Source organism: Mustela lutreola, chromosome 3 (assembly GCF_030435805.1).
Source record: "Mustela lutreola isolate mMusLut2 chromosome 3, mMusLut2.pri, whole genome shotgun sequence".
Lineage (NCBI taxonomy): Eukaryota > Metazoa > Chordata > Mammalia > Carnivora > Mustelidae > Mustela > Mustela lutreola.
The window spans coordinates 156,656,583-156,668,723 of record NC_081292.1 but is presented as its reverse complement, the minus strand read 5'-3'; the positions used below and the strand labels follow the sequence as shown (position 1 = coordinate 156,668,723).

The 12,141-nt window shown below is 40.5% G+C and overlaps 1 protein-coding gene across 2 annotated transcripts in view; it reads right to left on the bottom strand.

The window, feature by feature from the left end:
- Window positions 1-12,141, bottom strand: part of CYTIP (cytohesin 1 interacting protein) — an 82,435-nt gene that overhangs the window by 67,247 nt on the left and 3,047 nt on the right. The window contains exon 4 of one of the 2 annotated variants that reach the window (XM_059167288.1): window positions 2,971-3,114. The exons of the other annotated variant lie outside the window; for it this stretch is intronic. Within the exon in view, the coding sequence (XP_059023271.1) occupies window positions 2,971-2,973 (3 nt within the window). The 5' untranslated portion in view covers window positions 2,974-3,114. The remainder of the gene's footprint in view (window positions 1-2,970; window positions 3,115-12,141) is intronic. 2 annotated transcript variants of the gene reach the window in all.

Below are 12,141 nucleotides of genomic sequence, written 5' to 3'. Positions count from 1 at the left end.
TATGTCAAAGAGTCCCAATACTTACAGGGCTACATGGAAATTGCCTGTGTTAACAATGTTGGTCTGATAATCCAGGTGCCTCTTTCCCTGTCCCCAAGAGCTGTGGTTTCAATGACAGTACCTCAGATTACCTTTTTGGCCAAGAAATAACATCTCTAAGCCCATGACAACCAACACTCAGCAGACAGTACAAACAAAAACAAAAAGAAAACAAAACAGAAAATGAACGCCTTAGTGACACTCTTGCCCCAGGAAGGACTATTCAGGGCTCCCCACTGACCGCTGACTCTGAAGTCTTCCAGACTGTGTTTCTTCTCTAACGAGGCCCACTTGCCCCCAAGAAGATCCTTTGTTAGGCTTGTATTATGAACTGCATGTTGACATCCCCACCCCCGCAAATTTATATATTGAAACCCTAATACCCAATGTGCTGGTATTTAACACCGAGGCATTTGGGAGGTAATTGGGTCATAAGGGTGGAGCTCTAATGATGGAATTAGTGCCTTTATAGGAAAAGACAAGTGAGCTTGCCTCTCTCTCTCGTATTTTCAGCATATGACACAGATCAAGAAGAAAACGGGCTCTCAGCAGAACCCAACCATGCTGCCCCTGTGATCTTGGGCTTCCTAGTCCCATGAACTGCGTGAACTGGGAGAAATAAATGTTTGCCAATGAAATCAACAAGTCTGTAGTATTTCTTATAGCAGCCCAAGACTAAAATACTTGAAACTTATGAGAACTGTCCAATACACCAGGCCATTCTAGTCATGTTGCTGCTGCTGGTAGGTCACAGACCAAAAAATTGCGAGGACCCGTGGGGCTTCTAATTCACAGGGATTATATACCGAGCCCAATAGCACTTTGCTGCTACATATTATATATTAACTTCTAATATGTTCCATAACTGAGAATAATAACCCATGAACTAAAAAATTTTAAGCTCTCTGTGTCTTGGTAACCTCACATGCAAAATGAAGATAATATATTTGTGTTTGCAGGATTGTTCTGCAGATATGAAAAAATGCTTCGGACTGTGCCTGGAATATAGTCACTTAACAATAACAACAACAACAAAATGCTTTAGTAGTAGTGGTAAGAAGAGGAAGGGCAGAAGTAGTTGCAGTAGTAGTATCAGCAGTACCAATAGTAGTAGAAGTACAGAAGATGCCTGGTTGGGCGTCTACCTTTGCCAGCTCAGGTCATGAACCCAGGGTCCTAGGATCAAGTCCCATAGCAGGTTCCATGCTCGGTAGGGAGTCTGCTTCTCCCTCTCTCCTTGGTCCTCCCTGTTCATGTTTGTTCTCTCTCTCTCTCTCCGTTTCAAATGAATAAATTTTAAAAATCTTTAAGAAGTACAAATAGTAGTAATAGTACAAATAGCAGTGGCACTAGCTGTAGTAGAAGACATAGAAGTAGAAGTAGTAGGACTCTGAGCAGTAGTGGAAGTAGTGGCTGTTGATATAACAGCTGTGGTAGTAGAAGTAGTAGTAGAAGTAGTAGTTGTAGTACAAGTAGTAGTTTACTAGCAGTAGCAGCAGTGGGAGGAATAGAAGTACAAATAACAGGAGTAGTAGAAACCGTAGTAGTGATTGTAGTAGTTGTGCAAGTAATAGCAGGGGGTGGGTAATCATAACACGAACGAGGATATTTGGACACTACAAGAAGAATGCTGAGAAGGGAAGAGTTAAGTGGAGACCCTGGACATTACAGGCAGATCAAGTTGAAGAGCAATCATGGCAAGCATTAGGAGAGGAAGATTCAAAGAATCTGAGGAGAACAAAAAGAAGGCATCCTGGGGAACTGCCCACACAGATCCTCTCAGATGGGGTTATTCATGAGGTGGGTCCATTCTCAGAGGTCAGTCTGGGCCTCACACTAAGTTCCAAAAAAGTGAGATCTGTAGTCCGACACCAGAAGAAAGCCAGGATCCAGCAAGACACATTCAGAACTTTTGTTCACAAAAGGAAAAAAAAAAAAATCACCATTTATATATAGTTTTTGTTCAACATGTATTTAGTAACACTTAGAAAATGCTCCCAAATTTTAACAAAGCCAAACACCCCCAAAACCAGCTGATTAAGGTTGTTGTTTTCCCAGAGCCTGGCCAATTTCAGTTTGCATGATTTACTGCCCTCGCACCCTGGTGCTTCTGGAATCCCTGTGTGTGCTCTGGTCATCTACATTGTGCAAGTATGTGCCTCCCATGGAGGAAGGACCTGAAAGTGTCAGACCCACACAGTTTTGCCTCTCTCCTTCAGGTTCTAGACTGCCTCTCCAGGAAACATTCCCTGACCAATCCTTTCTAAAGCCATTCTGAGCATTCCTCTTTTCAACATGTTTCCACAGCATGAGGGATTTTTCTTACCACACCATATTATTAACTGGCTCTTTCTTTTCCATATTTTCTAGTAGGTTGTAAGCTCCCTCAGGGCAGGGTCTCAACTCTGTTTTACTTGTGTCTCTCGCACCTACCAGAATGCCTGGCGATTGGCACTCTCTTCAGATTTGCTAAACAAATTACTGAATGCTAGAGGTAGACGCAGCGACAGGGTTACCTGACAGGTCCATTGCACCAGGATTTCTAACAGGGCACAAAGGGGTTTATATGACATGGAGTACAACCCCAGGCTAAACTAGCCCCACACCTCTGAAGAGACTGAGTGACTGCACAGGCATTTGAACCCACCTATAGACATTCTGATTTTTAAATTAGCATTTTACAATTCTGTTCGTGACTTCTATATTCACAAAAACAGTAGCTAAAATCACAGCTCTACTACCCGTAGGCATGTGTTCACTGAAAGTCGAACTGGCCCAAGTGACAAGACGGTCCTATAAATAGGCACAACACCATTTGAAAATTTGGCGCTTGGGAGACAGTGTTTGGTGACAGCCAAAACTGCCCTTAGAGAGAAAATAGAGATGAAGAGGAAAGAAAGAGAGCATGGCGGAGTGTGAATTCACACGCACCATCTCCTAGGAGCCACAGAGCAAAGCCATGAAACAATGCTCACGCCACGATGACTCGTGCTTTGGCACCGACGACATCACCTTTTCAGATCCAACAGCCAGAATCGCCTATCCTGGGCTGATGTAGAAGCCCACGGGATGTTACTAAGGGAGGAGAAAGAAAATGTTCTTCTCTATATAAAACAGCTCAGCGATGACTCAATGGAAATTTCAGCTTTAGATACACCTTTTTTCTGTTCAAATTTATTAGAAATGATTACAGTCATGTTTGAACCAAATACATCGATACCTCCCAAAAAGGAATAGAAAGACAACACTCTTTTCTACCATGCCTACATACATGTCCACTCACTATGGATACTTGGGATTAGGTGCCAGTAGGCAGGCTAGCACAAGGGAACATAGGAAGAGATCCCAGAGTAACTTAAGGAGAAATAAACTGAGAACATAAACTTGAGTGCGGACCAGGGATCCAGTATGTTGAAAACAAGCATGTTAGCGTCCAACTCTGGAAGGGTTTGAGATGAGAACTAAAAATGCAGGGAAATAAATCCTCCTGAATACGGAGCAGAGACTACAGGAGACAAATATATCCAACTTCCCGGGGTTGGGGGTGGGGGGTCGGGGGGACAAGAATTTGTAAAATGTAATTAGACCTTCAAATTTCTCTAAGACATTTTAGAAAATCCAATTGAAATGACAGGGAGAAAAGCTGTCCAATTCTGTGTGTGTTTATAGAAAAATGAAGGCAACAGTTAATAGACCAATTACGTCTACCTTTGTTGCAGCCCCCTCCCCAATTTTCAATATAATGTGAATTAGAGAGTTCACAGACTTAATCAAAGAGAAATGTTAGAGACCGAATTCCAAGATTCATTTCTCTGAAAACATCTTAGCCAGACATTTTAGAGGTAACACTGAAAATCTATGTGACACCTGTAAAAACAAGAGTTTGAACAGAGAACTGGTCTGTTTTAGAGAAACACTAGCTTCTATCAACGTATCCCAGGGGATGGATTGGCAGCTCTGACCAAAGTTAAGAGAGAGAAGCAACTAACTGTCCTTGCATTTTTTCTATCGACTATTGTTTTTAAATGAAACAAGATGGGATCCGGAGGGAGACAAACCATAAGAGACTCTTAATCTCACAAAACAAACTGAGGGTTGTCAGGGGGAGGATGTAGGGAGAGGGTGGTTGGGTTATGGACCTCGGGGAAAGGTATGTGCTATGGTGAAGGCTGTGAAGTGTGTAAACCTGGCGATTCACAGACCTGTGCCCCTGGGGTTAATAGTACATTATATGTTTATTAAAAATTAAAAAAAATTATTAAAAAAAGACTATTGTTTTGAAGGGGCTGACCAAGAGCGTTAATGGTTTCATTATTTTTATTCACTCTAGACTTCTTCCTGCTCTGTCATTATCTCTAATTTGAGATCATACTTGGATGCCTCTCACCATTTTCAATGATCTGCCCTTTTTCCTTTGTCCCTGTATTGCCCCTCTACTTCTTATTTTTTTATTGGAAAAAAATTTCCCCCATTATTATCTCTGTTTTAGGCAGCTTCTGAGACATAGAAATCCCTACCACTACTTATAACCATGGTGAACACTTTTCACGATCCTTCAAGTCCTTTCGTATTGTTACTATTTTTGACTGGATGCGTAAATAATTCTGTATCCTCTTTTGTTACACTTAAAGCACTATCTAACGGCCATGTTGTCTTCTCACTAAGAACTACTCAAGATATGATTTTAGTGTGGTGGGATAGCGCATTCTATAGCTATGCTATATTTTCCAGTTATTACCAACTAATCCAATTTTATTAAATATTAAGTAGTTTCTAACATTTCACTATTAGAAATGATGATGTGATGAAAACTTGAACATAAATATATGCCCACATGACCATTTTCTTAGGATAAATCTTTATATAAAAATACTGATTTGAAAAATATGGCTGTTTTAGGGGTGCCTGGGTGGCTCAGTGGATTAAGCTGCTGCCTTCGGCTCAGGTCATGATCTCAGGGTCCTGGGGTGGAGCCCCGCATCTGCCTCAGCAGCCCTGCTGAGCAGAGAGCCTGCTTCTCCCTCTCTCTCTGCCTGACTCTCTGCCTACTTGTGATCTCCTTTCTGTCAAATAAATAAATAAAATCTTAAAAAAAAAAAAAAAAGAAAAATATGGCTGTTTTCAAACTTCTGATGGCTATTGGTAAATTATTTTTAGGCAGGTTGTACATTGTACATTGAGAGGAACCATGAGAGACTATGGACTCCAGGAAACAAACCGAGGGTTGCAGAGGGGAAGGGGATGGAAGGATGGGTGAGCCCGCTGATGGGTATCAAGGAGGGTACATACTGCATGGAGCACTGGGTGTTATACACAAACAAAGAATTGTGGAACACCACACAAAAAACTAATGATGTACTGTATGGTGATTAAAATGACATAGTAAAAAAATTAAAATAATAACAACAATTATGGGAAAAATACTGGGAAAACTGAGGAAATCTAAATGAAGTCTGTAATTTTGTTATTAAAAAAAAAATAAAGGTTGTACTTGAAACCATCCATCCACCCTGCAGAGCTCCTGACAACCTTGATTATTACCAGTTAAAACTTGTTCTGTGAAAAATGCTACATAATTTTTGTTGTAATTTGAATTTTTGAAAATTTGCTTTTCTTGTATTATTAGAGGGTGAGTATGTTTCATATTTTGTTAGCCACTTCCATTCCTCCTTTGTGGTTTCCTTACAGGTGTGTATGGCAAATTACGATTTCTTAAATATGTTTGCTGTTTATCTTTTCTTCCAGTCTTATGAAATGCAGAAAATTTTTATCTTTTCCATCAGTATTTTCCTCTGTGATTTTCATAATTCCTCTTAAGTTTAGAAAATCCTTTTTCGTCCAGAGATCAGATGATACTCATCTATATTTCTTCCAAGTTATTTTGGTTTAACTATTTAGATTTAACTCCTGAATTTATTTGGGATAAAATGGATAATTATTTTTATGGAAGGGGGGTACACTAAACTGAATTTTTAAAGTCTAAATAACTACTTTCCCCAAGTAATGTTGTAAAATTACCACCTTCTCTTTCACTGATTTATGGTGCTTCATTTTTCCTATTAAGATTTTCTACATTCTATTTCCAGTCTATTTATTTTTATTATATTAAGAGCTCCAATCTTTAGCTAATGCAATGTTGTTCTTACTATTTTGTTTTTTGTAACCTAGTAGAGTGATAAAGAACTCTGCTCTGGAGCTAAGTGCTTGTTCTCTGATTTTAATTCTACCTCTTACTAGCTAACTGACAATGGGCTGGTTATGGCCTTGCTGTGATTCAGTTTCCTTCTCTGTAAAGTGGGCATACCAATATTTGTCTCCTCACGAGGTTGTGAAGATTACATTAGTTTGTAAAATAATGAGCTCAGACCAGTGCTGGAAACGTAGAGTGTGCCACAAAAGTGCAGGCTAGTTGTTGTCCTGTTAACAGGGCAAGCCCATGTAACCTTCATCTTTCAAAATTTTCATAACTACTTTAGCTATTTTTCCTTGCATTAAGTTTTCAAATGGAAATAGATTTATTTATTTTCTGATGATAAACAATACATAGTTACTATAGGAACAACTTTCACAAAAGGCATGGATGTAATTTAAAATCACTTATATTCGTTGTGTGCCACATCTCATGTTGATAGTGGGTGTCTGAGAGACCGAGGCACAGAATGGATGTCCACACTAAATGTGAAATAAAATTGCAGTAGCGAAATGCCAGTTGGGCACAAGTGACTAAATACCTCAGAGCTATACCATGTCTGACTTGACAGTTCAGTTCTGTCTTTCTCGGCTTCTTGTACGGACTAAAGACCAACTGAAGTCGTGAACAGAGAAAAGAGTGTTCTAAGAAAACAGAATCCCAGCTGTCATTTTTTTAGGTAACAATGACTCACTGTAGAGTTACATCATTCAGAACTGTAACTGATGCAGAGTTCTCTGCAGCCTTGAGGTTGGCTGGCTGCACTATCGAGGAGAAGGCTTCCAGGAAGAGGTGTCTGCACCCTTCCACCTGGGCTGCTGCCTAGTCATCTCAGGATCAGCATCCCCGAGCATACAATACAGAGAGGAGGTAGAAGACTAAACTGCATCTATCATTTGCTAGGCGTTCTCTGTCCAAGGGATAGCCAAACATAGAACAGATTACTTGGTCCCATACAGATGTGAAGAAATCTGTTATGCATTTGGAAAGCAGATTTCTCTTTTTTGGTTACCTGTGACTCTTTATTAGAATAGTTTTAATATAAGTTAATTTTCAATAGACTTTATTTTTTAGAGCCAAAAAAAAAAAAAAAAACTGTACAGGAGGTATAGAGTTCTCCTTTACCCCTTACCCCTGCACATGGGCAGTCTCTCCCACTATCAATGTCCCACAACAGGGCATCTGTTACAATTACTGAACCTACACTGGTGCATCATTATCACCGAAAGTCCATAGTTTACATTGGGGTTCACGCTTTCTGTTATACATTCTATGAGTTGGAAAAAATACCTAATGACGTGTATCCACCTTTGTAATATGTACAGATTAGTTTCATTGCCCTAAATATCCTCTGCACTCTACCTAGTCATCCCTCCCTCCTCCTAAATCACTTCTCTTTATGGTCCCCATAGCCTTTTTGAGATTATATAGTTGGAATCACACAGTATGTAGCCTCTCAGATTGGCTTTTTTTTTTTTCTTTAAGATTTTATTTATTTATTTGACAGAGTTCACAAGTAGGCAGAGGCAGGCAGGGGGGTGGGAAGCAGGCGCCCCACTGAGCAGAGAGCCATATGCAGGGCTCGATCCCAGGACCCTGGGACCAGGACCTGAGCTGAAGGCAGAGGCCTTAACCCACTGAGCTACCCAGGTGCCCCTCTCAGATTGGCTTCTTTCATTTAGTATTATGCATTTATTATTCCTCCATTTCTTTTCATGGTTTGATAGCTAATGAGCTATTTTAGCTATTTTTAGAGCTATTTTTAGCTAATGAGTATTTTTAGTACTGAATAATATTATTTTATTATTATTATTATTAGAGATATCACATAGGCGGAGGGAGAGGGAGAAGCAGACTCGCCACTGAGTGGAGAAGCTTCTGTGGGGCTCGATCTCAGGATTCTGAAATCAAGAACAGAGTCAAAGGCAGAAGTTTAACCCACTGAGCCACCCAGGTTCCCCTTAGTACTGAATAATACTCTATTGTGTGGACATACCACAGTTTATCTATTCACCCACTGAAGGACACCTTAGTTGTTTCCAAGCTTTGGAAATTATGAATAAAAGTGTTATAAACATCTTTATGCAGATTTTTATGGACATTAAGTTTTTTTTTGTTTTTTTAACTCATTTAAGTAAATATCAAGGAGAGCAATCATTGCATTTGAGGGTAAGAGTATTGTTAATTTTGTAAAAAACTGCCAAACTGTCTTCCATAGTGGCTGTACTGTTTTGCATTCCTACAAGCAATGAATGAGAGTTCCTGTTGCTCCATATGCTGGCCAGCATTCGGTGTTGTCAATGTTTTAGATTTCATTGTACTAATGGGTATGTAGTGGTATTTCATTGTTGTTTAAATTTGCTATTCCCTAATGACATTTGATACTAGGCATCATACAAAGGCTTATTCACCATCTGTATATCCTCTTTGAAGAGGAGTCTGTTCAAATCTTTTGCACATTTATTTCATCAGTTTGTTCATTTTCTTATCATTGAGTTTTAAGTGTTCTCGGTATTTGGGGGATAACAGTCTTACAAGAGATATGTCTTTCGGAAGTATTTTCTACCAGTCTTTGGCTTGCCTTTTCATTGTCTTGACAGTGTCTTCTATAAAGAAGACATTTTTCATTTTATATCAATTAATTTTTGCCCCAAGAAGTATACACATGTAACAAAGCTGTTAAGTGTAAGTCTTTCTGCCACCCTGCAATGAGTCATTAGGACTCCAATATTGGGATGAAGAAGCTGGAGAACAGCTGCGGCTTCCATCTCCTTCCAGGCTCCCCGCAGGAAAGGGTAAATGGCTCTGCTGTTCTCAATTGCCGCCTCAGACTGTGCCCTCCCCTTCCCCAGGGAAGTCTAAAAGCATGGCTGGAGCCAGAAAAGAGAAGTAGCAAGTCTTCAAGGCTGTGTGGGTCCCTTGACGAGGGTGGAAGAGAGTGCTAGTATTTGATCCACTCCCTGAAGACACACACTTACTGCTAAGCCCAGTTCAGGAGGCACCAAGAGAACTATTCTTCAATCCAGGGAGGGAGGTTGTAGGAAGGGGATGCCAGTGTGCCCTGGCTAACTTTGACATCTGCATAAGCCGTGGCCTCGTCAATTTACTTACTGTATCTATTTAAACTGAGGGTAAAAAGAGCTGTGGAGAGAGGACAGAGCCATGGGGAAACTTGCAACCTTTTTCTGTGGACCAAGCAGACTCAGGGGAAGATGCTAGTTGGTCCTGTCTTCCCATATTCCATGAGCAAGCATGGGCTGCTGACCAAGAAGACCTAGCAGGAGGAGGCTGGGTGGTAGTGTTGAGGAAGTGAGGTGTTATGTGGATAAGATCATACTGGAGGTGGATCTCCCAGCTCACTAATTTGGAGAGACCCCAAAGAGCACTCTGAAAACTGCCATAGGGATGCCTACCTTACACAGGACCACAACCCGCTACTCAACATTAACCAGAGATAGAGTCAAAATTCTGAACAGAAGAAGGACGAAAACTTCACCATGAAATGTAAGAAAATTGTCCTTTTCTTCTCTTTCCTCCCTGTCCCAAATCTCCTCAAATTATAGTAGCCTTGGAGAGGGAGAGAGAGCCTTGTATCCCAGAGGCATACCACAGCCCATCCTTCCATGTTAAGACCTATACTAACAGATGATGTCAAAGGACATACTTTTAAATTGGATTGAGATTGAATTTTTTTTAAAGATTTTACTTATTTATTTGATAGAGAGATCACAAGTAGGCAGGCAGAGAGAGAGAGGGAAGCAGGCTCTCCACTGAGCAGAGAGCCCAATGCAGGGCTCGATCCCAGGACCCTGAGATCATGACCTGAACAGAAGGCAGAGGCTTAAAGTCACTGAGCCACCCAGGCACCCCGAAACTGAATTTTTATAACACAGAATCAGTGTGTTTTGTTTTCATTTTTTTTTATAGAAAAAACAAAGATGATGGTATCTGCCCAAGGAAAAGGGAAATTTGACCAGGCTTAAGTAACTGGAGAAAAAAAAAAATTGTCACTTTCATGTATATGCCAGCAAGCAAGTTCAGACTAGTCAGTAACTCATGTCTCAAATTAATAAATAAGTAAGTAAATAAATTTCATATATATTTGCTGTTAGGAAAAGAGCTCCCTTAACGTGCTCACAAGTGAAAAGTGAAGGAGGGGACAATACACACACTTCGCATTGTATTTTTGAACAATAGAACACCCTGAATCCACGAGCAAACTCTACAGGCTTACTACAAATGCACTTAGTAGACAGATATACGGTATTTTACAGGACTAGAAACATGGATTTTAGAGTTAGAAAGACCTGGATCTGAACCTCAGTTTTACTATTTGCTATTTCTGTGGCTTCTTAAAATGTTCAAAGAAAATCTCCACAATGATGCCTCCTAACAAAGAAAATCTCCACAATGATGCCTCCTAACAGGGTCAGTATAAGGATCAAGGAGGAAATCAAACCAGCCTAATACCTAGGAGAGCATGAGAGCCCTAAAAATGGTGACTCCTCCTAACATTTCTTTCTTCATCACTTATTTGTCATTGCCATGCATTATCATGGTTATTTACTGAGAAGCTATCAGTAGCATCCAGAGAAGTAACAGCACTGGTTAAAATACATTTAAGTTGAAACTTGAGTTTATGGAAAATCACTGAAAAATTTCTATTTCAGAATAAACAAAATTCTTCAAAAGAGCTAGTCTTTGGCAATACCTTAGGTACCCCAGTTTAGGGACTATCTCCCAGGTGAAAATATGAAGCTACTGGGATTTGTCTCACCATCTATACCTTATCACAGTGCATCAGGATCAGAAGGGCATTCGGGGTAGCAAGGAAGTTCTAGGGACAGTCTGGTTGCATCACACTCCCACCGGTTCCTCTTTTCCCCCATCCATTAATTTGTTGGCTGTTTCAGTCATAGAGTGCACTTAAGTGCCTCTAAATTTTATCTTTGTCTTTGAAGAAAGGCACCTAACTAAGGTATCAGCCTGTTTACTCTACCCTTCGTGCTTCATCTTGGGAGAGTACCTTGGCAACAGTCACAAGCAAGCGAGCCAGCCAGTTCAGTACGACCCGACATCACACTGAATTACCAGAAAAGGATTTCATTTCATTACAGCCTTATGATTTGTAGTCCCTGTTCCTTTCCATTTTTCTCCTCATTCATTACTCCTTCCATGTAGGGTGAATGGCAGATAAGAACAAATCACTGCATTTGATGCATTTCACTTTGTTCCCTTCTAGAAGTTCTTATAAAGGTTTTCCTGAGAAAAATCAATGAACTATTGACTTAAATACTATTTGGGGATCAATTCCAATTCCAATTAACTGTGCATCTGGGTTCCTTATTACCACTCCTGGGAAACATTTGAGAAAGTGTTTCTCCCACCCTCATGTTTATGCATCTTCTGGTCTATGGTCTATCTTCAGAACTTGCCCCTGGACCTCCAAGATCTAAGAGCTAGCCTTCTGGTTGGTCACACCTTAGCTCTGTCTGCCCCAGACCATTTTCCTGGCCACAGAGGGCTTAGCACTGATATTCCCCCTTCTCTCCCCACCGCAGGTGGTAGTATTTACTAATTGCATTATTTTGTGCCACTCTTCTAAGTGCTTCACGTCCATTATTTCTGTAAATCCCAGAGGTAGACAATATGGTTGCCCTTTTTTAAAAAGGAGAAACCTGAATTTCAGCCAAGAAAAGCACATTGTGCAAAGCCACAGGGGATTCAAAGCCAGGTCTGTGTGACAAAGACTCTACCTCTTCAACTCACCTGCCGTGAGTGTCTCTCCGAGCCAGGCTCCTTCCTGATGGTCTCTGAACCAAGGGTCCTCTGATAAGATTAACAAGCTAGAGAAAGCCCACACATCTATCTGGAACGTGAGGTCCTTCAATACCTGCCTCTTTTACAAGCTG